At 37.3% G+C, this 27,909-nt stretch overlaps 5 protein-coding genes and 1 long non-coding RNA gene across 7 annotated transcripts; 3 read left to right on the top strand and 3 right to left on the bottom strand.

Moving 5' to 3' along the window:
• LOC18781095 (monothiol glutaredoxin-S17) lies at window positions 486-2,033 on the top strand. Its single transcript, XM_007214234.2, has 2 exons — window positions 486-753; window positions 1,411-2,033. The coding sequence occupies exons 1-2, from the start codon at window positions 673-675 to the stop codon at window positions 1,858-1,860; spliced, it is 531 nt and encodes a 176-aa protein (XP_007214296.1). The 5' UTR covers window positions 486-672; the 3' UTR covers window positions 1,861-2,033.
• LOC18781027 lies at window positions 3,050-4,401 on the bottom strand. Of its 2 annotated transcripts, XR_002271390.1 has the most exons (5): window positions 4,140-4,401; window positions 3,845-3,956; window positions 3,562-3,622; window positions 3,390-3,481; window positions 3,050-3,268 (listed from the first exon to the last, which is right to left on the bottom strand). It is a non-coding gene; the product is annotated as an uncharacterized LOC18781027 (long non-coding RNA). The 2 variants fall into 2 exon arrangements; XR_002271391.1 differs by lacking the exon at window positions 3,845-3,956.
• On the top strand, window positions 7,153-9,258 carry LOC18781028. The gene is made up of 3 exons (XM_007212072.2): window positions 7,153-7,490; window positions 8,464-8,663; window positions 8,789-9,258. The coding sequence occupies exons 1-3, from the start codon at window positions 7,401-7,403 to the stop codon at window positions 9,042-9,044; spliced, it is 546 nt and encodes a 181-aa protein (XP_007212134.1). The 5' UTR covers window positions 7,153-7,400; the 3' UTR covers window positions 9,045-9,258.
• On the bottom strand, window positions 9,467-11,633 carry LOC18778897 (dof zinc finger protein DOF1.4). Its single transcript, XM_007213446.2, has one exon. It carries the CDS (start codon window positions 11,091-11,093, stop codon window positions 10,257-10,259), a length of 837 nt encoding a protein of 278 aa, XP_007213508.1. The 5' UTR covers window positions 11,094-11,633; the 3' UTR covers window positions 9,467-10,256.
• On the bottom strand, window positions 14,999-21,050 carry LOC18780256 (splicing factor 3B subunit 2). The gene is made up of 18 exons (XM_007211822.2): window positions 20,749-21,050; window positions 19,797-19,916; window positions 19,571-19,693; window positions 19,423-19,485; window positions 19,209-19,316; window positions 18,635-18,712; window positions 17,942-18,034; window positions 17,730-17,816; window positions 17,263-17,364; window positions 17,054-17,173; window positions 16,884-16,946; window positions 16,482-16,618; window positions 16,177-16,258; window positions 16,033-16,091; window positions 15,894-15,939; window positions 15,578-15,669; window positions 15,424-15,493; window positions 14,999-15,319 (listed from the first exon to the last, which is right to left on the bottom strand). Exons 1-18 carry the CDS (start codon window positions 20,968-20,970, stop codon window positions 15,248-15,250), a joined length of 1,737 nt encoding a protein of 578 aa, XP_007211884.2. The 5' UTR covers window positions 20,971-21,050; the 3' UTR covers window positions 14,999-15,247.
• LOC18778666 (probable polyol transporter 4) lies at window positions 22,893-27,085 on the top strand. The gene is made up of 3 exons (XM_007211495.2): window positions 22,893-23,829; window positions 24,653-26,023; window positions 26,492-27,085. The coding sequence occupies exons 1-2, from the start codon at window positions 23,610-23,612 to the stop codon at window positions 26,014-26,016; spliced, it is 1,584 nt and encodes a 527-aa protein (XP_007211557.1). The 5' UTR covers window positions 22,893-23,609; the 3' UTR covers window positions 26,017-26,023; window positions 26,492-27,085.

Below are 27,909 nucleotides of genomic sequence, written 5' to 3' on the forward strand. Positions count from 1 at the left end.
TGGGAGACCACACATAAAGATACAACGTCTATCTCTTACCTCTCTCTAATTCTCAATCCCCAAAATTTGTAAGCCTGGAAGATACAATTCATGAAATCAGGCCCATTGTTGTAGGAGTCCATTTGACACTCTATCAGGCCCAAAAGACTAAAATACCCATATGCCCAACTTTTTTTTTTTTGGTACGAAAATTTGCGCAACTTTAATTCACAAATCTTTTTGTTTTCTGGTCGATCTTTAATTCACAAATCAATATTCACTATCGTGAATATATTTTATTTTTGGAAGGGATTTATATATATTTATTTAATTTGAAATGTAAAGTCTGTTTTTGGAAGGAATATATTTTTAAAATATAAAAAATAAGAAGTAAGGAATGAAAGTTTTATAAAATAAAAAAGTACCCACTACGATATATTTTAACTTTTTTGTTATTTTATTTAATATTATTCAAGTTATCTTGTTTTAGAAGTTTAGTTAGTAAAGGATATTTCTTGGTATTTTGAAAGTTTCCCTAAATTCTTTGGGAAAAAGGAAAAGGTTTCTCAAAATTATGCCTCTGCCTTTATATATAATAGTCTTGTCTTTTCTTTTTTTTTGTCTCCATCTCTCTCTCTCTCTCTCTTTGTTTTTGCACGTTTAGGGTTTAGAATTTGAAAGACTCCGTTATCTATGGGTGGATCAGTGAAGGTTTCGCAATCCAAGAAGGTGGTCTGGCCCTCGAGTTGTGAGGCTTCGAAGCACATGGACGAGGTATTTGTCCACTTCTCATCTCTAACTGGGTTTATTTTCTGGTGTTTTGTGTGTGTGTGTTGGTGTTTTATTTAAATAATCAGGTTATGTAAATATGGGGTCTTAGTTTGAAATTGAGTTTTGGGTTTTATTATTATTGATAAGTACATGATAATAGTGGCAGTATGAATCTTATTTTTAATGAGATTTAACTATTGACAGGCTCAGGTTGTGATGCCAAACTTAAATTGTTAAGAGTGGTGGTAGAAGTTCAATGGCATCATTTTGTTTGTTTGACTAGGTATCTTTTGTTTGTTTAAGACCTAGATACCCAGTGAATTTCAGATCAAAAAACAAAAGCCCATGAACTTTACCCCAACAATACAAACATAAAAAAACAAAAACAAAAAACAAGATCCTCTTTTCTTCTCTCTCCAGCCAATCCAAAAACAAAAACAACAACACAAACATAAAAAAAGACCATCAGATATTAAAAGAAACCTTTATCAATTCGAACTACCATCCACTCAAAAAGTGATTTACTAAATCTGAGAGAATTTTAGATGGTGGTTTTCTTTATTGTACTGCAACTTGAGGTGTTTAGATGTCACATGCAATAGAACGCTTAACTTTGTTGTTCTCTTGGTCATATTTGTTGTTTCTGCTGTCTCTTGGCAGGATGGAAAGGTGGCTGATACATTAGAAGGTGCAGATCCATCTAGTTTGGCTAATAAAGTTGCAGTTGAGCCTGAAGAACCTGCTCCAGAGTTGACAAAAGAAAATGAATCTTCCCAAGAGCAAATTCAAGTGCAAGATGGCCTTGATGATGCCTTGAAAAGGCGGCTGCAACAGCTGATTGAATCCAATCGAGTCATGCTTTTCATGAAAGGAACCCCTGAGGATCCCAAATGTGAATTTAGCAAAATGGCTGTTAACATGTTGAAGATATATGAGGTCGAATTTGGAAGTTTTGATCTTCTCACGGACAATGAAGTTATGGAGGGGATACAAAAGTATTCTAACTGGCCACTATTACCACATATCTACTTTGAAGGGAGGGCTTGTGGTTTTCGTCACATAGGAACTCTAATGAAAGGTTGCCCATCTGATCCAACTGCGTTTGGATAGATTACACAATAGAAAAGTTGCACAAGAGAAAGCACTGAACTTTTGCAAAATGTGATTTTGATAGAAGAAAAGATATTGAGGCATTTGCAATGTAATGTTTTGATTCTTAAAGTGTTTAGTTGCCTGGCTAATTTCTGTTTCTTTTTTGAATAGTACACTCTGTTAGTGGACAACAGGGCAAGTGGCTTTGAGATATTAACCAATTGATCAATGGATAATGAATCTGTTTCAATATAACACATTCCATCAAGAATTTTTAATGGGATTACTTTCTCGACTTGAAATGAATATATAATATACACTAAAAATTGTGAACCTGAACTATTATCTAAATGTCACTTTGCTCTCTGAATTCGTTTTTTTGAATTCTATAGTGGTGCCTCAACTATTACTGCAAGTTTTACCAAACAAAAAACATTCCAATTTGCATGAATAAATTTCTGCGTATATACCAATGCATTTTGTATACCCATGAGCATATTTCTGTTAGATGATCGTGAAGAACCCGTCAAGAAAGAAGTTGTAGGTTTGCTGGTTTGTTTATGAATTCTACTGAGTATTTGACTTCCTCTGTTTTTGCTCTGCATTGCAATTTGAGCGTCATAATGGACTTTAATTTACTTTCTATTTTACAGCAATATCAGAAAAACTGCAGCCTGCTTGCTTGCTTACCAACATTACAGGGTCATCGTGACGCCTCACAGAGTCATTTGTGGAGCAGGCATGTGCAAACAATAGTTTCGAATTGGAACCACATTACAGCTCTATATTATTGTCTCATTTATGAAGCAGGCATGGTTGATTTTGTTTCATTTATGAGATGCGTAAATGAGCAGTTGAGGTAAAGGAGGGGAAGATTGTCTCCATTGTTAAAGAAGAAGAAAATCATGGAAAATCCAAGTTGGAAAGGCTGTTGTCATGCCTGGGTTGATTGATGTGAAAGACCGGGGAGGGGGGGAAAAAAAAACGGTATAGCCGCCCGGCTATACTATTTCTTTAAAAGAAATTAAAAACTCGGAAAACCTAGTATGGCCGCGCGGTTTTAGGATTGCCTTAAAAAATTGCAAAAAGGGGTATAGCCGCCCGGCTATACTATCCCTTTACAGACCAATTAAAATAACGAGTTACTATTTCTTTAAAAAATGGGAAAACCAAGTTTAAAAATTAGAAATCCCGCGTATAGCCGAGCGGCGATACTATTTCTTTAAAAAATTGAAAAAACCGATATAGCCGACCGGCTGTAATATTTCTTTTAAAACAGAGTCTAGCCGCTCGACTTGAGCTCAAACAGTAGAATGTTGATTCGATCATCAGGCGGGATGTCCTCGTCTGAAGTACTCCCCAGAAATGAGCCAAGAGTCTTTCTCAGATGTCCGCGTCTGAAGTACTCACTGCAAGTTCTGTCATCCTGAGTTTATAAACAGAAAATGTGGTTTTGAGACATGTTTGCACAAATATATATACATGGAGATATCAGTACAAGCTTCTTCTTTTTATTTTCAAGGAAGAGAGAGAGAGTGGGGTACTACCTGCTTCTTCTTTTTCAAGGACTCTTCCAGTTTAGCAATTTTATCAGTACAAGCTTTCTCATGCTCAGATATCAGACTCCTTTCTTTCTTTCCTGACATGACATCAACCCATCAGAAAATTTTGGAGTATTCGATCTCACTATAAGGAGGAGTAAAAGAGTTTATTGCTTACTCAGTTGTTTCATATCGTGTGCAGAGCCTTTCCTTCACTTCTTTATAGTTGGAAATGATGCCTGTCAAATAGAACAACAATGCTCAACAGAATCGATGGAAAATGAAGCCAAACTAAAGGAGCTACATGCATAAGTCATGTTTTGTGTGCAGGGTATAAAAAAGCAGGCTTCCTATCCATAAATCCGAAACCGAAAGTGTGCAGACAAATAAGCTAGTTGCTGATTAGGTAAATACCTATCTAATTGAATTTATGCTATTAATTACAAGTACAATCCACTTACACAGAAACGCTTTTATAGTATGAAGAGAAATCAGATGCAATCACAAGATTTGGAAACTATAAAGAACTGCCTTTCAAGGCCTGTAGATGGTTGGCTTGGTCCTTACAAAAATCTGCACCAGTCCATAAGGCTGGTCAGAACAGAACGATAACCAAAAGCATTTGGTGTTACAGTTTAGATGGCAAATACAGCACATTAAAAATCAGGCAGCATTATGTTGTCTGGATGAAAGGGTGACAAGGCAGATGGATACCTAACCTAACTACTTTTTTCTTAGAGAAAAAAAGAACCTAACCTCCAAATCTGGCAAAGGGTCGTATGTTTGTTCCTCTCTTGTGTTGAAAATGGCAATGCCTGTGATCCTCTGAACTCCAAGTTTAGCAACGAGGTTCTGCATTAGCAAAGAGCCAAGGAATTACTCGCACAAATGAAAATACCAGAGGCAAATTCTTTTAAACTAATAATCTCAATGTTATATTTTTGAAAGATGAATGGTCTTAAATCTGATGTGATGGAACATCTAATTAGGTAGTAGATGAGCAAATAATCTTACAACATCTAATTACTTAGTTTCTTCTCTCTGGAATATCAGTTTTTATAAAGTGCAGATAGAAACTATAGTGTGAGTTTAGGCAAAAAGGTCCAAACTAAGGCTGCAATTGGAGATGTTTTGGAGATGATCACTTCAACAAAAATGTTTAAACTGAGTCCATAATATGCTGTTGTAATTATATTCTCCTCAACCCTCGGCAAAACCTGTGCATGGATTTGAAATTCATAAATCAATTAGATAAGCAATTGAGATGCTAACAATTAGAAATGAGTTCAAATGTGTAATTCATGGTTTCCAACTTTTTCTGTCATCAATTAAACTTATATAATCCATCTGAGCTGATCTCAAAGTTCACAGAGCTTACGAGGTCTGTTAGAAGAAGAAGAACATTGAGGCCAGTTAAAGCAATAGAGAAATGAAACAAAACCACCCAAATAAATAAGCCCAATAAGAAATACTTACGCATGCAACAGAGCAGGAGTCGTCCAAGGAGGAGATGGAAAGAAAGGAAAAGAGGAAGGAGGACAGAGGGATTGGATTGGATTGGAAGTATATATGCAAGACTCACAAACAAGACTCACAAATTTCGGAAGTATTAGCACAAACTTGAAAATAAAAGGAAACGAAAACAAAGGAAAAACCACATTAATTAACTTCATTTATTTGGGACTCAAAATCAAAATCACCAAAATATTCCTGCTCTAATTCAGAAAAACAAAATCCCAAACGAAATCGGAAAAGCAAAACTAGAAATTAATGCCCTGCTTATTAAAGATGCGTGCATTGGGGTCTAATAGTTTTTAATGATAATTTATTATTTAATCAAGACTGAATGGAAAAAATAATATTGATTAATATGGTCATAATATGGTTGGTTATTCAATCAAGCCAAACCGCCTATATAACATGTAAGCAAGAAACGCCGTTCTTTCTTTCTCTCACAATTCATCCTGCACCCAATCTCCAGTCGTTTTTTCTCTCACAACCGCAAAGCCAAACACCAAGCTCCACACACAGACATGGACAACGTCTGCGGAAAGGACCTTTTCTCGCCAGATATGGTCCCCCTCAACCATGATACGCCAATTCATGCTGACGGTGACACCCAAGCGGAGGACGACGGAGGAAAATTACTTTTGAGTTTGTTGCTCCATTTTGGCATTATATTGATATATTTGTTATTATTCAACTCATTTGTTGGGTTTTCACATCAGCACTTTTTGATATTGGTATTTGACAATGTAACTGCAAACAGGTAGCAAGGCTGATCTTGATTATATTCCTTTCGGCTGGGGCCCTCCTGTTCCACCTGGTATGCTTTTCATTTTAGAGACACATAAAAAATAAAAAAAAATAAAAAAAAACCAATAGATAGCCTCCTCCCTCCTCCCACCTTTTCCCAACTCCTTTCCTCCCCTAACACACTCCGGCATTTTCATTCAACACTTGCATATGCTGCTTCTCTATGTTTCATCATAGCTTTCATTTTTCCTCTTCTTAATTATGACGTAATATCTATATATTTGTGCACAGGTGAATGTTTGTTTTGTTTAAAGGTGGATGAGCATCCTCCTTCAGTCTGCCCTTACAGGAAACGTGTCCCAAAGAATGCAACAGTTGGCAGTGGTGGCGATATAGTTTGTTCGGTTTGTCATAGGTTCTTTCGAGGCAGCTGTTGTGGCCAAGATGAAGCATATGCATCTTTCAAGGTGTGTTGTATTTGTGGGAAGATTGGTGACCACTGGTCTACAGTGTGCCCAAGTCCACTCCGCCAGGAGAAAGATATTTCTTTTAATAATGACCTTCATAGCTATTATCCGGTTAATAAAGAAAGTTTGGCCCCTCAATAAGGTCTGAGGTTTGCTTTGTTTTCGGGTTTGTGAGAACTTTTGTCAATTGAAATAGTAGAGAACGGAGAGTTTCTGGGACTCTAAATTCAAAGCAAATTTTTTTAAAAACATTATATGTTAATTACTATGTAACGAATATGTATAAGCTCTAATAATGAGCAAGAGATTTATGTTTGCAGATTTTCTTTTGCTCGTGATTTAAGAAAAAATACAACATTTTTCACATCATCTCATAGTTGCTAACATAATTATTGGATTACCATCACCTATTGCAATGGCTAATATACGTAATATGTTCCCATTCAATAATGTATGTACTTATGAAATCAAATTATCCGCTCTAGTCAACTTTGTTAAGCCCGTATCTGCATGTGCATTGCCGTCCAATTTAGATTGTCTTCCTCTTCAATAAGAGAAATTTTTTTAAATGTGACATGTTTTTTATTTTTCGACAACGACAATGTATTATAAAATATAAATGGTCCATGAAATTTGAATTTATGACTTTTTAAAACAAAACTTTGACAATGTGCTTTAATCTAAGGTATATCATTACCATCATTTCCAATACTTGACACATGTCCATATGTATAACCATAATTAATAAACACGTGTTAAATATTAAGAGATACAGAGAAAACAAATTAGCAAAAATATTTCCGTAAAAGTGGTGTGTCATGCGTATTTTGACCACCTGCATAAATGAGTCCAGCTGAAATACGACCAAACAATAGTCTTTGATGTGCTATCGGCAACTGGGCTATAACAAACCAAATTGAGTACACGGACAATTGTCCCAGCCCAAATAGTGTGAACCTTTGAGAGAATCTAGGTTACCTTTATTTGCTGGGGCGGCGGCCGGGTTGTTTCAATTTTTTTTTTTCACCTTTTGGGGCTCTTTTTAATTTTTATTTATTATATTTTTTTTTTTGGAAATGTTATTCACCATGAAGTAAAAAAAATAGTGGGTGTTTCAGAAGCGCGTGCGTTTCTGTGAGTGTGTTTTGCCTCTTGAGTTCAACAACGTTATAACGTGATGTGATTAAAACATCTGAGACCCTTTATCTTCTTCTGTCTGACTGCGTTTGTTTTTGTTTGTCGAGGTTTTAGACTTTGAAGAGAAAAGAGAGGTTCTGTGGGATTTCGAAGAAGCATGGCTTCAACGGCTTTATTGGTTGTCGTGTTTGTATCTGATCTGATTGCTTTTGCCCTTGCTGTTGCTGCTGAGCAACGAAGGTCCAGTGTAAGTCTCTCTCTTGGAATTATTTCATATGGTTCAATATTTAGAAATTATAAACTATTCATGTTTTTTTTTTAAATCTTCGTTGCAAATTTTCCATATTTTTTGTTATCAGATTTAGGGGCTTATTGCAGCCACACTTTGACTTTGGCCTTCAGACATAGAAAATAGTTGTCTTATTGCTATATTCATTGTCTGTCGATGGATAGTGAAAAATTTGCGGGAAACATGAAACAGAGATTTTTAACCAAAATATGAAATGTGGTTAGGCGAGTTGGCTAGGGTAATATGCCCGCACCTTCGCAAGTTGCATACGAGTTCAAATCTCCCTCCCTATAGATTAAAGTAGTGTAAAATATTGCTTTGTGAAAATGATATTAAATTTGTTGGTGAGGAGGAAATGATTTTGCTTTGGAGATGGATTCCGGTGCAGACTTGCAATGGCTAATTAGTGTTTGATTAGAGGGTATGGTCTGAATCTGGGTAATTTTCAAACTGGAGAAATCCATCAAACCGTAGGCTACGGAGGGAAATGTAGAAATTGCTTGTAAGTGTATACAGCTGTGATTTAGTTTATTAGAATGTGAATTTTCTAATAAACTAAATCAGCATAGCATGGATAGATATCAAAGAATAAGATGAGAGAGAGAGGGTAGACTTGAAAGCTGACTATGAATCTTAAGTTGGGATTCGTAAAAGCCAAAGAAAGGAGATAAATCTCATAAGATGTGTGCATCCTCAGCGTTCTACAAGAATTGCAGTGAGGGATAGTTCACTTCTAAAGTTCCAGTATGGCGTAAACACGAACTAGGAGGAAACACATTCTAATAGTTTAAATTGTTCGCATCAAACTGGTTTCTCCTACAATTGGAACATTGTTAGTTGAAGTAATTGAGTAACTTCAGTCTAACTGGAGCGCATGTGAGATTTCCTATGCGTGGTCGGGTCGTAATTCATCTATTATTCTCCCTTGCAGGCCAAGATTCAAACTCTAGCAAATTCCAGCTATTGTGTATATGATTCTGACATTGCAACTGGCTTAGGTGCGGGGTCGTTTCTGTTCCTGTTGGCAAGTCAAGTTCTTATAATGGGGGTAAGTCGATGCTTGTGCTGTGGAAAGGCTTTGAGACCCAGCGGTTCTAGGTCATGGGCAATCATGCTCTTCATCACCTGCTGGTATGTGCACTTATAATTTGGTCATGCTCAGAAATTATATTGGTTAATAATCTCTAGACTTTCACAAGCTCATAACCGGACGATTAATCTTAACCCTGCTTACTGGCATCACATTGAAACTTCAGGGTGTTTTTTCTTATTGCTGAGGCATGCCTTCTTGCGGGTTCAGTGAGAAACGCGTACCACACCAAGTATAGGACTGTGTTTACGAACGGAAAACTATCGTGTGAGACATTGAGGAAAGGAATCTTTGGGGCTGGGGCTGCCTTTGTCGTCTTCACGGGGATATTCTCCGAGCTTTATTATGTTAGCTATTCCAGGGCTAACGAACTGGAGACTCCCTATAGCCGAGACACTGGCGTGAGGATGCAGAACCTTTAAAAACCAAGTTGAGGGAAGTGAGAGTGATCTTCTATTGTCAGATGTAGTTGGTTGATTAGCAACTGTAGTGCTCATCTTATGATGTATGTACTTGACTTAACAGAACGCATTATGATTGATTATTTATGATTTATGTATGATATGGAGTTTAATTGGATGAGGATTTTACGCTATAATTAATGTCTGGCATCGGACTATTTTGTCCTAACTATCACTGGACTGGTGCTTTTGGAGCCATCCATCAATGACAATTTGCTTCAGAATTCTATTTGTATTCAAACTAATGGCTGTTTTTTTTAACCCTTTGATCTGAGATAAACCTACGTTTGAAGCATCTGTCTCAGAATTGTGGCCCCAACATGCACATGGTAGTCTCTAGAACTAGAGTGAGAAGATGAGAAGAGGAGGACCCTTTTGCAATGTGATCAAAGAAAGAGCTTTTTGAAGGATCAAATAATATGAAACAGATTCACACATTTTCCAGCATACTGTCCTGTAAGAACATCAAAAATAATGTTTGGAAAATTACTTTACAACCACAATTTTCTGTCGGGACTTGAAGCAAAGCATGATTCTGAACCAGTGATCATAAAATATGGGCAAACAAATCCATGTAATCTAATTCAGATATCCAAATATACATTACATATATATCCACAAGAATCTTCCATCTCATTCTCTTCTGTCTGTCTGTCAGCCCTGCTGTAGGAGACCCCATTTCCCTATCACAAAGCACTCACTTATAGATTACATGGATATCCACAAGAATCTTCCATCTCATTCTCTTCTGTCTGTCTGTCAGCCCTGCTGTAGGAGACCCCATTTCCCTATCACAAAGCACTCACTTACACTCTATCAATTTTCATTCATATTGTAATGACGAACAAACTCAGGAAACCTACTTTTACATACATAAAAATGGCACCTTCCATCAAGTTAATGGAAATGAAAGAGCCCTGGAAAGAGTTACAAATTAATGGACATCTTAATTCTTAAGAAGAAAAACCTATAAATAAATAAAAAGAAGAAAAAAAGACAGCTTCAAACAGTCTACATCTCTCTGCATAAATCTCATAACTAGCAGAAATTATTTATCACCTGGTCAAGTAGAAACTGTGACAAACTGACAATGACATTAAGAGAAGAAAGAGACTGTTTCCCCTGCCTCATGAACTGTGAACACACCCAATTCAAACAGAAACCTAATTCCTCTTATGGTTTTATATCAGAGCCGTCCCAAGGCAGATTGAGATCAGTAGAAACAAGGGTTTCAATGTCTTCCCAGTTCCAGTCGTTTGAGTACACATCCATGGCGTTGCTTGAAGTGGGCACTTTCCAATTAGGCTGAGAAATGTTGGGCATGATGCTTGTAATGGTTGGCTCCTCCATGGCTTTGAATTGATCTTCGGCTGCCACGGTGGCGTAGTTATAAACATTTGAGGATTGCAAAGATGTTGAGATGGAAGACAAGTTTGTGTCAAAGGAACTTGAAGTGGTGCTAATTGAGCTTGAGAAGGGAAAGCTCAAGTTTCCACTCTGATGAAGGAAAGGCAGAGTACTGGCACTTAAACCCGGTGATGATGAGGACGAAAAGATGATAGTATTATCCAAATTCTGTTGAGGCAGCGCCTGATAGAAAACTTGAGACATGGGTTTCTGCTGTTGGTGATCTGTTTGATCAATTGCCGCACTGTTTGTGGTGGTTGTTGTGGCTGCAGCAGAGGCAGAAGTACTGTTTGATGATTTCTTGAGGCGTTTGTTTTTGCGGCCACCGCCAACAGGGACGTTCCGGAGAGTGCCGCCTTTGGTCCAATGCCGCTTGCAAGCTCTGCAGAAGTGCCTTGGCTGTTGCTTGTTGTAGTTGTTGTAGTAGCAGAACTTTGTGTTGGTAGATTCACACCTTGGGCACTTCAAAGGCTCAGGTTGTTGCTGTTGTTGCCTCCTCATGGCAGAAGGTGATTTTGGGAGCTGAAAAGTCTGACCTTGCAACAAGCTGGCCTGGCTCCAATCGAGCCCATCACTAGAAACTTGCTTGGTACTCAAACCCATCACCCCGAACACCCTCAAAACCTGAAACCACAAAGATTAAGATCGATCCTGCAAGTGAAGATGAAGATGAAGATGTATGTCTAGCCCTTGAAACGAGGGACGCGAAGAAGAGAAAGAAATCTGAAGAAGAGGAAGAGGAAGAGGTTGATGTTGTTTATAAGCAAAAGGGTACCGCGTTGATCAGAGGAAAGGGATGATTGTATGGTTTTAATATCAGGTGAAATGAAATGCCTTGGAAGCTGATGAGAAGTGAGCATGTCTTTCAGTCTCCCTATCTTAATAATTTTAAGCTCTCTATGTATAATATATTTTATATATAACCATGTATACTATATCCATGAATGTGAATTGATACTTTGTAACAAGAAGAATAAAAAGAAATGATGGATGATCGAAAATTTCTAAGAAAAGCTTTGTATGGTCCAGGATAGCTTGTGATTGATAGAGGTGGGGTTTTGGTACTGGTGGGTGGTGGCAACCCTATAAAAATTATGCAACTTAGGTGACAATCAATAGTACCATGCTCTTCCTTACTCAGCACAATTTTATAGAAGAAAACAATTCAAGTACTTAAGTAATAAGAGAAACAACGTGGACTAGAAGGGTGAGGGGAGAGAGAGAGAGAGAGAGAGAGAGAGAGAGAGAGAGAGAGAGAGAGAGAGAATTACTTAACCCCGAAGGTGAAGGTGGGTTGTTGACATGTGGCTGCTTCAACGCCATCGATAGTGCTCTATATGTTGGCGATGTAAAAAGAACATATACTACGTAACTAGGATTTGAACCATTTTTTATAAAATGATATAGAATTTTATTAAATCAACGGAGATTAAAGGACAGAGAATGTAAAGGATTAGGAAATGAAGCAAAATGTGTCACACGATGAGCGATGGATTATGGACATCGATCATATTTGTTTCCCCAAAATTAAACTTGATCCTCTACATAATATTGTGTTCGGCAAATACCATTTACAACAATAATTTCAGAAAATTTGGCCATCAACGTATAAGCATGTAAAGGAATAAAAGTACACTACGGTCCACGGAGTAGCTAGCTCTCGTCGTCTCCATCAGTCAAGTGTTTGTTTATATAGAGGGGTGGCGGGTAGACCCCAGTTTTGTAGGGCTGAAAGTGAACACTTGAGCATCACGTGGTCACAAACGGAGGGTTTTGATGATCCGATGGCCCTATGGACATGTGATTACATGTTGTAGATAGGATGGCGTTATGTGTTCATATATATATCACATCCATGCACCATGCAATTCTGCAATGTAGCCACAACCCCCCAAAGGGGTTGTGTTATTTTGTGGCTCTAGGATTTTGTTCCCTCTCTGATAATTTTTCATTTTTTTCGGGAATAAAATTGGAACGTTACAAAGAAACTTAACATGATTGTTACACGCAAGATTACATTTAGAACAATACAAAAGTTTTCATCAGAATATGTTGGAGTTGGCCGTCAAACAAATAGGAGCACGAGAGCCACGTGCATGTATGTATTTTAAGGCACCGCAGGAATTCCAAGTGTTGTTAATTAAATAATTTGAAGCAAATCCCATCTTTGTTAGATGTTGATGAAAGATCAAAAGACAGAGTGTGAAAGGAATTGAAATGAAACTTCTTCACATCGAATGGGTAGTTAGGTAGAGGTTCTTGTTGTATAGTCGCCTTCCACACACATATTTTATTATAATCCAAAAGGAGACGACAGAATATATATGTCGTAAACGAGTTAAACTTAATGCAAATTAAGCACAGAAACGAAGCCATCATACCACATTCGTAATTGAATATTAACAATTTAATCAATCTCACTGACCAAATGAAGAATTGCAAAACAAAGGGCTTAAAATATGTGAAACGCATGCCATTGCCAACGCCTTGGTGGCTCGTTTTATTGTTTACAATCGTTGTCGTTGTCACTAATTAAGTTATATTTTCCCTGTGGGGGAGGAACAACCAGGAAGGGGGTCCAAAGATGATTAATCCACGTGTCGCGATATCATGGGTTTGAAGGGGTCCCGGGGTTGGACCGGGTGTGCAATGGATGATGGTCCCAAGGGGAAACGTGGATCCAAATGTTTAGGGTTTGTGCATGCAACATTAATTATGGTCACTTTGATTAACAAGTTGTTGTTAGCTAGTCAGCAATCATAAACATCATTTTCAAATTTCAATTCCCTGATGCTGCATTTGAGCGTTATTTTATGGGAAAGTCTTGTGATTGAACTTTGTACTTGATTTTCGAGTTGATTTTAACTCTGAAACTAATTCACGCTTGTGTATGACTGACTGATGATATCTCCGTATTGAGAGGAGAAAGAGAATTCGTAGGTCAAAGAAGCAATTGTGACACACAAGAAATGGGGTGTGGAATATGAAGCTGGACTGTGGACATGGGGCCTAGTCGGCTTAGATCTAATAATCTTTTTTATAGTGGTAGAGTAGAGGAAGGTGATGGTGGGTCCATTATTTGTTTATCGTATGCATGGAATGGAAGGATGGAAGTAAAACATAATATAATTGTTTCAAGTGTACTAGTCAAGTTGCTCTCTGATGCAGGCTGGCTTCGTCATGCACAATTTTAATAATTTGGATTATCTTATCAATAATCGAGCCGACTAAAAACCCTAGACTCAAATTAGGCTTTGTTTGGCAGCCCCTTCAACCATGTCCGCCAGCAAATTGTCACACGTGACTTTTGAGTCTCATCACTTTTGCCTAATGCTCTTGTAGTTCAAATCTAATCATAATATCAAGGCTATCCCCATATCAATTCTATCCTCCTCCTAGAACCCACAACTAACTGCAAGGAAAAATAACATACAAATACCAAATCTATATTTATCAAATGCGAAAGTTTTTTTCTTCTTTTATACAAACAATATTAAAGGAATAGAGAATCAGATACCAAATCTCGAGTATAAAAGTAACTAATTTTTACTACTTGAGTTGCAAACTCCTTACATACTGAATACGACAATTACATGAACTCATTTCTTAGTGGCGAAGAAGATGCATGAAACACAGAGTTGATCTTCCCCTCACTGCGTCCACTTTAGAATCTTACTTTTCTCTCTCTTTTAGGCGGCCCTCTCTCTCTCTCTCTCTCTCTCTCTCTCTCTCTCTCTCTCAATATTATAACATTAGTCGTATAGATGTGGGCCCATGCCTATATTTTATGTCACCACTCGACCTTTACAATCTGCCTAGACCCTCTCTCTCTCTCTCTCTCTCTCTCTCTCTCTCTCTCTAAACTGAGTACACTAGGAGAACAGTAGTTTCCTCTTTTCTCCTTTTTATGAACACGGAATGATCAGCATTGCTTTTCTGGAAACTCGTCTATCTTCGTCATAATCAAACTTCATATCTCGAACCAAGCCCGAGGAGACCGCTTGAGACCATATATCGCAAGTAAGGCGCGAGCCGAAAGGCAAAGGGAAGTACATGAGACAATATGCGAACTAATAGGTTGAAATTAGCATATAATGAAAGATGGATTATAAATACGGTGAAACCAGTATCCCAATTGTTAAGTCAACCATAAGGAAATCGGCACACATGAATGACTTTAATTCAATACTTCCCCCGGAAACTCTACAATAATTGGTTTAATCGATCGGTCTGAGGTCTGTGCCCTGTCCACAAAATCCTTTAATGAGATAGATCGGTTCCTGGAATATGTCGTACTCTTCCCGTCCACAAATGACTTTCTTGAATTAGATGTGGGCCCATGCCTATATTTTATGTCACCTCTCTCTCTCTCTCTCTCTCTCTCTCTCTCTCTCTCTCTCTCAATATTATAGCATTAGTCGTATAGATGTGGGCCCACGCTGAGGCATGCGCGCAACCATCAAGGATCATGGATGCCCAAAAGGTTTTTCCAGGACAAGGTCTGCAAGTAAAAGAACAAAAGGTGTCCTTGATACTACTCATGAATATATAAATTAAGACAAGGCCAAAGGGGAACAAAAGGCGGTTAATTATATATTATGCAGTTCATACAGTGAACTGGGGTGAAGATATATCATATCTAAATACAATCACAGAAGTACAACTAAGTCTCAACACACACTGGCACCAAAATCTTGTAAAATATCTCAACATCAGGGTGGCTTCCAGCAAAACTTGATGAGCTCGGCTCTCTCCTCCTAGAACTTGAAATCCTTCTTCTTGTTTTTCCCTTCCTTTTCCTGCATCTTGCGTTTCCTCTTCTTCTCATTCTGCACCAAAAACATCTCATTAGAATTTGTCAAAACAAGCAACCGAATACAAGCACTTATTTATTTCTTGAATTCCTATATCTCTACACTAGTTCAAGGTTTACCTCCGCAACCATGTCACTGAAATCTTCCCGCTGACTTCGCAGCTTCTCCTCCTCCCTTGCTTCTTCATACCTGAGAAATACAAAATATGTCAAATTCACTGCTGCTAAGGTAATGGGAAAAAAGAATCAACATTCTCATGTTTTTTTAACTTACTTTGCAGGCAAAACATTCTCCATAAGTTCCAATTCTTCAGGTTGTAAAGTGACATCCACTTTATCTGCTTTCTGACCTCTAAGCAGATCAACCTAAAGATAGAAGCGACAAATGAATCAATACATAAGAAAGATAATTAAATAAAAATATTGGTGGCAAATACAAATTATACAAGGTACTAATACACGTCACTAGCTTTCTTATAGAGCTTAATTAACATATTTGCCATTTTCTGACAGAAGTAGCACCTCAAGCACATGCATTTCCCAATCAAATAATCCCCTATTTTACACCCTCTAGATAGAGAGTTTCTTACCCTTTTGGCCCCTGCTTTGTCTTGGGTGCCACTACCAACGACATACCTGTACACAGAAAACATATGAAAAGAATGTTTAAAACAAATACAAATGGAAAAGCAAAGAATAAACCGGGACTATTTAAAGCATAATGCATACGTGTGTGTTGTTCCAAGCAGTGTCCCTGGAGCAATTTTTTCTTCTTTTTCTTCAAGTACCTATACAAAATAAATCAGAAGAATTAGAATAATAATAATAACAATCAACACATGCTAGGCAGAAGTCTCCAATCACTGAGCTTACTTGGTATAGAGGCCTTTCAGGTTCCTTTCTCTGCTGCTTACGGAGGTCAATGACATCAGGTGTCTCAACACCAGTGGGAGTACTGAGGAGGAGGTGAAAATTTTAGTAAAAAGAACAACTCTGATATTACATCTATTTTCGTTGCAATCTTCACTGGCAGAAAAACCAAAAAGAAGAAACTGGTTTTTGTGCTTAATAAAATCAGCGTATTAACGAAACTAAATCCGGAAACAACGAAGATATATGCAACTGCACAAAGCATATTAAAACAAAAATAAAGAAGGGAAACCAAAGAAACATGATACCTTGAAAGGCTATCTACAGATTCAATACCATCCTGTAAATCTTCTTCCTCAAGTTGTTCTTCCTCTTCCTCTTCTTCTTCCTCCTCTTCCTCCTCCTCCAAATCACCCCAATGCTTTGTCTTATCAACAGGCTCTTCCTGAATTTTAGAAGATGTCATTGTAATATAATCAGAAGAGATTATGGTCGAATGACAATTCAGTAAAAATATCTAAGCCAATCAGAATTATATTCCATATATTAATGAAGTCCACCTAGCAGCGAAGTAAAGAAAGTTAGCATTAGTAAAAGCAGTTGACGTCTTATGAACACCTAATGCCCACCTTGACACTCTTGGCATCTAAAGGCCGTGTGAAAATAGAAATTTCAAGACAAAGCATAGTGATCCAAATCACAAGCTGTACCTCATAATTAGGCTGATCTTGTTGCTGAACACCAAAAACATCTCCATACAACGGTTGCCCATACTAAACAACAAAAGACAAGTTAAATAGTTACAAAACCAATAGCTATACAAAGTAGTTTGAATTAAAACAAAACAGAACACAAAAATAACAAGCAGTTAAAAACTCACTTCATCAACAGGAGGCTTTCCCCAGCCACCAGCATGGTAACCAAAGCTAGCTCCAGGGGGGATAGGCGCATTCAGCCCGGGGATTTTCAGATGTGGATATGATGGTGGAGGACCATATCTCTGGAAGAAAAAATTCAACAATTCCCAACATTAATAAACGTTTGCATACACTATAGAGTTATAAACCAAACACATCTTTGCAGATTCACCTGCATATTGATGAGCCATGGGGGAGGAGCACCATCTGGCATACCAAGAGCTTCTTTTAGTTCATGTGAAAGCATGCCTGGCTTCATCTCCCTCAGTTTCACCTGAACAGAAAACAGGGAAATAAAATTAATACAAATTAAGTTAAACCTTCAAAGACTTGTGCCATAATTAGTTTGTCATGAAGCATAGAGAATACAACAGATTACTGCCTGAATCCTACAGAATTCAATACAGAGTAATTAAATCCTCCTCTAGTCAAGAAAGGAAAACCAACTGCACAGACAAAATGAACTACTCATTTATTTAGCTAGGCATGAGTACTGCACCTAGCAACACAACTGAATAATTCAATACAAATGCACGAATAGATAATAAAAAGCATATATGCTGTCACGAATAAGCTACCAAAGAAAATATTCACTTGACAAAGAACATTAAGTTGTGTATGGAGATGCAGGAATAATACCTCAAACTCCTTCCCTTCGTGGTACAGATCACCAAGAGTTGTTAACTTTGGCTTAGTCTGGTACTTGAAAAACGCGTCATGGAGAACCTAACAAACAGGAACCACAGTCTCATCAGTAAGACAACATATGATCACTGCAAATGCACGTCCTCTCAATTACAGCATTTAAACATGAATACAAAGACTGGATGGAAATTGTAATAAATGGAAACCTGATAATCAATATCCATTTTCCCCATCTTTGGCTGCATACGTTCTCGTTGTTTTTGCTTCAATTTCTTACTATCTTCTTTTTCAATGTACGCCTGCAAAAGACACCAAATAGTGATGAACCGGCAACACTGTTAGACAATCAAAATGACAAGGCAGATAAAACCATAATTATATTCTGCAAACCCAAGAAAATATGCATATGCATTCATAACTACATAGGAAATTAAGCACTGACAAGACAAATTCCAAGTAAATACATCGCTGGTGAGATTAGAGTAGATGTAAGTTTCAAAGTTATAATTTAATTCAGCTTCAGGAACCAAAAATAAATAAAAATCACTTATAAGGTTAAAAAATTTAACATTTATGAGCCAAACTTTAATGAAGAAGTAGAGCTTGAAACAAACTCATGCTGTCGCATAAAAATCCAAGCTCCTCACAAATTTTCAAGCACAGTACAAAAGGTTAAGCTTGGCTTGTTTAATTAACCTAATATTTTCTTTGAACTCCGCTCATTTCTTTTATGGTCCAAGCTCAAATGAGCTGAACAACACAAGTCAGACTTAAACCAGTCAAACTTAAACCTTATCGAGACAATTTACAGCCTATTCATGTTCACTATTAGAATTTAGATGCAAGTTGGAGCCACAGAGAAGAATACTCTAAACATAATTATCTCATGACCAATTTACCTGTCTAATTTTCTCAATTCCCGTTGCAGCAATGAAATCAGGGAGCTGAAATGGTTGTTTCTCGATACCACGTTTACCCTGCAAAATCAATCCACATGAGATACAAGTAATCACTTTGAATCACCACTATAGTTTTCCACATCCAAACCATCAGTGTTAAATTTTAAAATTAGAGACGTATTGGGCCTGATGACTAAGCATTATGGGAAGGCATCTGAAAATTCAAAGCAGATATATCAGCGCCTTTAAAGTGAATGAAATCCCAAAATCCATCATGCAAAGGTACTGCAAATATCCACAATAATAGTACTAAATTATGCCTAGATCCCCACCCCCACTAGCAGATACATATAAAGATAAATCATTCAAGGTGCCATTTTCCAAACACCTACAAGTCCAGGCTCCAAGGTTGTCACAGCCGCTCCCCTGCAAGAACCACATGTATACATATAAGAGAAACCTCATCGACGTGATCTTCCCGCACTCTATTCCCTAATCCCAACATGTTAGTCATACCCATTAATCATGCATACACATTTTAATCAATAGTTTTAACATTAGGGGGATCACTAACCTGCAGAAATTTCCTTTTCTGACACCAATGCCTTGGCACAGGTACAGTATTACGATATGATTTCAAAAACACCAGCAGCTTAGGATCAGCTGCAGTTGCATCCCACACCTGAGAATATGTAGCCAACCAATCTTAATTTCAAACCTTAATAAATGGACAACAACAAGAACAACAGATAACAGTAACTTAAACAAATAAAACACAGCATCAACACCTCAACAACATCGGGCCTAGCACAGATCTGTTTCAATTCTGCAATCTTCATTCGCCGTTGAAGCTGAAAGATAACAAAAAAAATTGTCTTAGCCTCAACAAAAATAATGCTGCTAATAAATAACGTTAACAATAACAATATCAACAACCTTTTTCTTTTTGTTTGAAATGCCTCCTCTCTCTTTTTGTTGATTATCCTGCTCGTCCTCATCCGCATCTGAGTCGGCCTTCTTTTGCGGGGCTCCATCTTGCAACTCATCCTTCTTATCCTCCTGGATGGATAAAACGATTAATGCATTGTGCGATATCCTTTCAAAATAAATTAAGCACACTAACGTCTTTTATTTATTTATTTATTTTAAATTCCCTTTTTACCTCAGCACCTGCAGAGTCCTGGAAAGTGAATTTTTCGAAAATTTTTCTGAATTCCTCATCCATGCCATCATTTAACGCTGCTTTCTCTGGAACATATTCAATTTCAACTTTCTCAACAATCTACACAGTTCAGAACTTACATTAATACACATGATAAGATGATACAACAGAATCAGAAGATTATTTCAACACCATTAGAAAGCTTTATTCAGTCGTTCACATGCTACTGGGAAAGAAAAATTAGAAGAATAAATCTCTAAATAAAAACATAAAAAGTTTTTCAAGATTAAAAAAATACACTAGAAGAAAAGTAGTTCAACAATTTTCAAAATGATTTTGCAAAAATTACCACCGCCGTGTACAAGAGCAAATTGATTAACACTACTACCTACAACAAGAAAGAAAGAAACAAAATAAAAGTTTGGAATTCCACTTTCTTCACCATATAGAATATAGATAATACACAGGGTGAAGATGCAATAGAAAACGGCTACTCCTAAGCTGCACACGATATACTCATTACAAGGTAAGAAGTTACAGCCAAAGGACTAAATATCAAGATAAATTCCAATCCAGGTAAGAATTCTTTTTGTGAAATTTAATCAAGAGGTGTACAGTACATCCAAAATAAAGAAAACTAGAGAGAGAGACAGAGCAAGAATATGGTTCGACCAAATTCTGCAATTAATGGATGGGCATATTAAACCCTTAACATTGCTTTTTGTTTTCGTGATTTCCATAGCAGTTTCTAAGTAAGCGCACAGAGCGCAGTGTCCAAACCCTACGCTAATTAAGCAATAGAAATTGAACCCAAAACCCTAATCCCACTGATCTACTAACTACGAAACATAATGACATCGAAATTAGACCATCAAAACCCTAGAAATCAGCAACCAATAACAATTAACTAAACATTTTACAAAATAACCAGACAGAAAGAGAAGCAATGAACCTGTTGAGGGACTTTGCTCTCCTTGGCATCACCCTCGTCGCTCTCGTCGCCGGCGCTGGCCTCCGGCGCCTGAGAGGCTTTGTTGTTCTTCTTCTGCTTTCTCCTGCGCCGACGTCGTTCGCTCTCCTTCGAATTCTTGGCGGCGGTCGCGTTGTTAGAGACTGGATTCAGGTCGCCGTTCGCGACGACGCCGTTTGGCTGCGAGAGAACCTCCGCAGTCATGTTTAGGATCGGTCTTGAGCTCTCAACGAAAACAAATAGAAAGAGGCTCCCGCAGCGCAGTGTCCGTCTGTGTGTGTAAAAGGGAGAATTAATTGGGGGGTGGATAATGGGGTTGGTTTTTATAGGTGCACGAACTGGCACGTGACTCATCACGTGAGAGGCTATAGCAAAAGTTGGGACGGATCAAGGCCCATTGCGCTGGACTTTGGACTTTAGGCCCAATGTTTGCTCAACTACGAAGCGACATCCAACCCATGTCCCACCAGCTAGCAATCCTACCATAATATGATGTGGATGTGGATGTGGATCATAATTATGGTTTTTGTTTCCTCGCCAACAAAAAATTATGTATTTTTTTGTTCTAATATAAGTGATATTGAAAGACAGGGAAATCAAATACAAGACTTAAAAAGATTAAGGGGCAGTTTGGTATTGTTGTGCTATGAAAATAATCGTGATCAGATTTGCTGTGAGAGAAAGCAGTTTGATGTTTGGTAAACTTTTCGTTAAAAGTGTTATTAGTACTGATTTCCGCATAATCAGAAAATGATTCCTGCATAATCATTAAACTCAGCCCCTCTTCGAACCTAATTCCTGGATAATCAGAAAATGAAAGCACCTCATTAGCTGTTTTCCCTTATAGCTTTCTCTCACAATAATTTTTAACAATAAATGATTTTCTCATAGTTTACCAAACGGGCTGGACTTTCAAACAATTTTAAAAAAATCACTTATCACCCCAAATAAGCAATGTCAAATGGGCAATGTTTTTAATCATTTGAACTATAAGTCTCTTTCTCGAATAGTATTCTCGATTATTTTTTAAAATTAAAATTTAATTGTAATAAATTTAATTTTAAAAAATAATCTAGAATACTATTCGAGAAAGAGACTTATAGTTCAAATGATTAAAAACATTGTTGGGAGACTTTGGAAAAGGCCAAACGGGAGACTTTGAAAAAGGCCAAAGGAGAGAGAAATTTTTTATAAGAAGCCAAAATGGACTAAATTACCCTTATTTATTTTTGGATTTCCTAAGGAATTCTTTACATTTGCATGTCTTTAGTTTGAAAGTTGAGAGTTTTTTTTGTCTTTTTTGAAAAAACTTTGGCTTTTTCCAAAAGTAAATATTTTTTTGTGGCTAAAACCTAAATTATATTCTATGATGTGTGTATTTCTCCCTCCCTCACCTCCCATCCCGACTTACCCCAGCCCCAAATCACCATCTCCGCAATCCTTCTGCCTTCCTCCCATTACAGCTCATCTCTCTCCCTACCTATGACGCAGCGCAACTCCACCCTTTTGGAACCTTCTTGAGAACTTGATCGCATTTTGAAATTGGGCTACCAATTTTTGGTTTCTGATGGGTTACAACAAGGAAGTGAAATTGATTCTTCCATATTAGTCCACATGGTTGGATCATTTAAATAAATAAAAAAGAGATCTTTTAATTATATGAAGTTGAGTCAATCTCTATGATGACATTGGGTATTATTTTTTACTTTATTTTAATTTAATTTACCATAAAATGCATATAAAGATATGGAACTATGGAGGGTGAAAGATAGCATTGTGTGTTTTCAAATTTACATGGTGGGTGGAAAGATGAAGTCAGTAGAAAAATAAGACAAGGGTGAAAATAACAGCATTCTAAAACAATGTCATTTTGAATTTTAATAATTAATGCATGTGCATACTTTTGTACATAACAGAAATTTAAAAATTTTGTACTCATGTTAGATTTCTAAAAAGGATAGAATTGAAGAAGATTGCCTTCCAAATTAGATGAGCCATACATGACATTGTTATCCTTGATTTGAAGGGGTTTGTCTTCCTCTTCAATAAGATAAATTTTTTATTTTTTATTTTATAAAATTTGACTGGTCCATGCAATTTGATTTTATGACTTTTTTTTAACAAAGCTTTGACGATGTGCTGTGATAATTTTTAGACTTTTAATTGTCCCACCTCCATAAGTCTCGCCGACAAATGATCAAACAATAGTTTTATAAATCTAAATAAATTAAATAGAGTCTATAAATAGTTTTATAAATTCCCGAACGAAAAATAGTTATATAAATGTCAATTTATTTAAAATTTGTTTTAAAATGCAAATTTTATTTATTTTAAAGAAGAAAAAAAAAAAGCAACCCTTTCTTAAATGTGCAGAATCCTTATTTTGCTTGAGAATAAAGGGAAAGAGACGCACAAAAAAAAAAATAAACATGAGAAAATGTCCGTGATGTGTGTAAGAAACGCGGGTCGGTCCGTACAAAACCTCTTTCTTTCTTTCACTCACCATATGTGCTGGATTCTATTCTAGTTCTTACCCAAACAAAACATCCTCCTCTGTTTCTCAGTTTCTGCTTCCTCCTCTGTTTCAGATCTGTGAGAAAACACATAGAAAATCCTCTGTTCTTCTCTGGAAAATTGAGTTGTCTCAGCTTAAGAGCTCAAAACAACAGTTGCCCACGTAATAAAGGTCCTCGCTTTCTCTTCCTCCTCATAACAACACACAGGAACGGCACAGAGGAGGAGGAGGAGGAGAGAGATAGAGATAGAGAGAGAGAGTCCCATATATTATATACATTGTACACACAGACACATCTATATATCTAGAGAGAGAAGGAGAAGAGGTGATGGGGTTGGTGGGTGGAGAGGAAAATAAGAATGCTACTGAGAATGGAGTATCTGGTTCTGAATTTCCACTTGGGAGCAAGACCAAATACAAGAGAATGGAGTCCGAGGTTGTAGACACAGAGGAAGATATTCCATTGACAAAGAAAAACCGAAATACCAGGAAATATGTCTTTGCCTGCGCCATCTTCGCCTCTCTCAATTCCGTGCTTCTTGGATACGGTTGGTACTTGAACCTGATCTTCAACATGATCTATATGTTTTCAGCTTGATCTGCTTAATTCTTGATATACTATTTTGGTTTTATTCAATTTTGCTTTTCTTTTTTTGTTTTCAATGTATTTTCTTTATTTTAATATGTTTATTTTCGATCTATTTGTTTTGTGAAGACTCAATCAACTGGAGTTATGTGTCAGACTCCATCAACTTCTTCAGTTGTCTGGCATTTTATATAAACAATAGATATAGCACAAATATAGTGCACGTTTAACTTGGTGTTTTAGTGAACTTTTTTCTGCAAGATGTAAAATTTTCTACGAATGTTTTCAACTTAATTGTTAAAAGACACTTGTTGTCTTGTTGGATTAAAATGTTACAAGCCCGTGAAGACAGTTGGATCATCTAAGTGGACGCAATTGGATGCAGATCAAGAGTCATTTTAGTTTACATATTGAGATAACCCAAGTGAACAGAAATATCATGTTTTGGGTTAAGTTCCAGAAATATAGGGTGACAAATTTCACCTCTGAAGTTAAAAGTGTCATCTTGCAATATTCTTTTTTAAATGCTTTGAGCAATTGAAACTAGCACAATGAAGTAAAGAATCTGCTTTGACAATGAAAGTCATCGCCTTTCGAGAATATGTTGTTCCATTGTTTTTGCTTTTTCTCTGGGCCTAATCCATTGTGATTTTGGTTTTTATTTAAGAGGATTCTTGAAGTCAATCTTAACCTTTCTAATTTATGTCCCTTTACTTAGCTGGTAATGTGGGTTTAGTACTACTGTACAACTGCGTGGTTTATAATGTGTATTTATCACCATGCAGATGTGGGTGTTATGAGTGGAGCAATTTTGTTCATCCAAGAGGATCTAAAAATCACAGACGTACAACAAGAACTTCTTGTTGGAATTTTGAGCATAATCTCCCTATTGGGTAGTTTAGCAGGTGGAAAAACATCAGATGCCATTGGTAGAAAGTGGACAATTGCATTTGCATCCTTTGTCTTTCAGACTGGTGCTCTCATAATGGCTCTTGCTCCTTCTTTTGAAGTGCTGATGATTGGTAGACTCTTTGCCGGAGTGGGGATAGGGTTCGGGGTCATGATCGCACCTGTTTACATTGCTGAGATTTCTCCTGCAATAGCCAGAGGCTCTCTTACATCTTTTCCTGAGATTTTTGTAAATCTAGGTATCCTTCTTGGATACATATCAAACTATGCTTTTTCGGGACTTCCAGTCCATATGAGCTGGAGGGTCATGCTTGGTGTGGGAATCATACCTTCAGTCTTTCTTGGATTTTCTCTTTTTGTGATCCCGGAATCTCCAAGGTGGTTGGTGATGCAGAATAGGATTGAAGAAGCAAAAATAGTACTGACCAAGACAAATGAGAGTGAAAGTGATGTGGAGGAAAGATTGGCTGAAATACAATTAGCTGCAGGGATGGCTAATGCTGAAAAGTATGAAGCAAAAGCTATATGGAACGAAATTTTGAATCCTAATCCTGCAGTTCGTCGAATGCTGATTACTGGTTGTGGAATCCAATGTTTCCAACAGATTACCGGTATTGATGCAACTGTGTATTATAGTCCAACAATTTTCAAAAATGCTGGGATCAAAGGCAACACTCAACTTCTTGCTGCAACTGTTGTTGTTGGGTTTACCAAAACTGTGTTCATCTTGGTAGCCATCTTTCTCATTGATAGAGTGGGCAGAAAGCCTTTGCTTTATGTGAGCACAATAGGAATGACCACTTGTTTATTTGGTCTGAGCCTTGCTCTAGCTCTTCCAGGAAATGGAAAACTGGGAATTGGATTGGCAATATTAACTGTTTGTGGAAATGTAGCTTTCTTTTCAGTAGGAATTGGCCCAATTTGTTGGGTCTTGTCATCTGAAGTCTTCCCTCTTAAACTTCGAGCTCAAGCATCCGCCCTGGGGGCTGTTGGTAGTAGGGTTAGTAGTGGTGTGATTACCATGTCCTTCCTCTCCGTGTCTCGAGCAATAACAGTAGCAGGAACCTTCTTTATTTTTTCAGTGATTTCAGCTCTCTCTGTTGCTTTTGTCCATACATGTGTTCCAGAAACAAAAGGAAAGTCTTTAGAAGAAATTGAAATGCTTTTCCAAGATAAAGGAGAATGGCAAAGCGGTGAGGTTGAAATGGGAGATGCAGAGCGTCTAGTGCAGAAAGCATGAGTGGGAGGTATGCTTGATTGCTAAACCACAAACTTCCAACAGTAGAGCCTGCAAGCCCAAAGCCATATTGGGCAGGTTGCGGGTTACACATATTTTGTCCTAGTATACTTATTTTTCACCAAATTGTTTGAGTATTATTATACTGATTTGTCTGCGAAGTGTACCGATTGCATTTGCACATATTATAACAGAACCAAAAGAGGTCAAGATTCTGTCATCTTGTTCTTGGCCCCCATGTACTTGAACTTATTTAGAGCTTCCATGTTCTTCACCATGAAGGCTCTTAAGATAGAAATCAGATGGAGTTGAGTTAATTGAAACAATAAGGATTGTGTTTCTGGTTCTCTACAACTATATACATTTTATTAAGCAGCTCTAAATCTAGATGTGTGGTTCCTATGGTTCTTGGTGGTTTTCATTTGTTGCTGAATAATCTATGGACTGTTAATTTGTTTTCATTTGCCATTTGTACCAGGGTTTAGTCAAAGGCCTTGTTGTAACCTTGTTCCACTCAATTTTTCCTATCAGAATGCAGCTGATGTGAGAGTTTTTTTTCTTGTTTCTGTTCAACTCTTCAAAGGGTACTTTGAATCCAGTTATGGTTGTTAGATAATATAGTTCAATGAAATAGAATATGTGCATGACACATCAAATCCAGCAAATACAATACCTTATCACGTAGGTTGCTAGGCGGAGGAGATTTCAGTTCTGTGAACAAAGGAACACTTTCCAACATCCAAAGACTTCTGATTGTGAATATGAAACATTGAGCAACATCTGCCACACAACTCTCATCAAAATCATTACAAGTTGTTCCAATTTTGATTTCAAAGCCTTGAGATATACTGGAGGGCATGCTTCGTGGGTGCCTTGAGAATTTGTTGTATTCTCCCAACTATTTTTTGGATCTACTGCAAAGACTAAACATACTGCTAGATGTTGCATTAGCGTTGGAATATCTGCATCATGGTTATTCAACCTCAGTGGTTCATCATGTATCTGATTTTGGCATTTCCAAACTCTTGGCCGAAAGGGCATTGATATCTTTGTGATAGTTGATCTTTATGTCTTCCGGGATGTGCAATATATTATCTTCTATTACCTAAAAGCCTTATATCTGTGTGATGTTAGAAGCATCTCAGAGAAATTGAAATATGTGCATTGCTTAGTGTTCCTGCTGTTTGATTGAATAAGCTTGACAGTATTATTGTGTCTACCTTAATTTTAGCAGTAATCCCTGAATCAATATGTTCTTTTAGGAGGATATCAACATTTATTTGATGAGCGGAAACATAGTGAAAGTGAAAGAACATATTTAAGGCCACATGTGGTGTAGACCAACACGTTCAACATAAAGACAAGGACAATCCCATAAAGGTTATACTTAGATGCTTAAACATATACAACTTCCAGTGTGAATCTTGTCCTTGAGTAGAAACTGGTCCCAAAATAATCCCTCCTTTTAGGTCAAGCATATTCAATCAAGAATTAGAATCTACGTAGACATTCACAAGAATCGTCTTCTTTTTTTTTGGTACAAAGTGATATTGGGGGAGGGGGGAATCGAATCTATGACCTAGAATGCAGATGTTCTTAACCACTTGAGCAACAAGCCCATTGCCGCAAGAAAGAACCGTCTTTACACAAAGAGAGAACTAATTGTGCATGTAGGGCGAAGGTGGATCATAAATATGGCCTGTAACTATAACCATGTGGCCACTCTGTAAAGTACAGAAAACTATCTGCAAAGAAGATGTAGTGATTCACACTCCATGATACAGAGATTGGAACCCATTAATGCTTGAGATCTGATGTTAGCAACTTCAGCATGTTCTGAAATATATTTGAATAAAATTTTATGTTAAGATCACTTGAACACTTAGAAGAAAAACA

Source organism: Prunus persica, chromosome G4 (genome assembly GCF_000346465.2).
Source record: "Prunus persica cultivar Lovell chromosome G4, Prunus_persica_NCBIv2, whole genome shotgun sequence".
NCBI classification, from domain to species: domain Eukaryota; kingdom Viridiplantae; phylum Streptophyta; class Magnoliopsida; order Rosales; family Rosaceae; genus Prunus; species Prunus persica.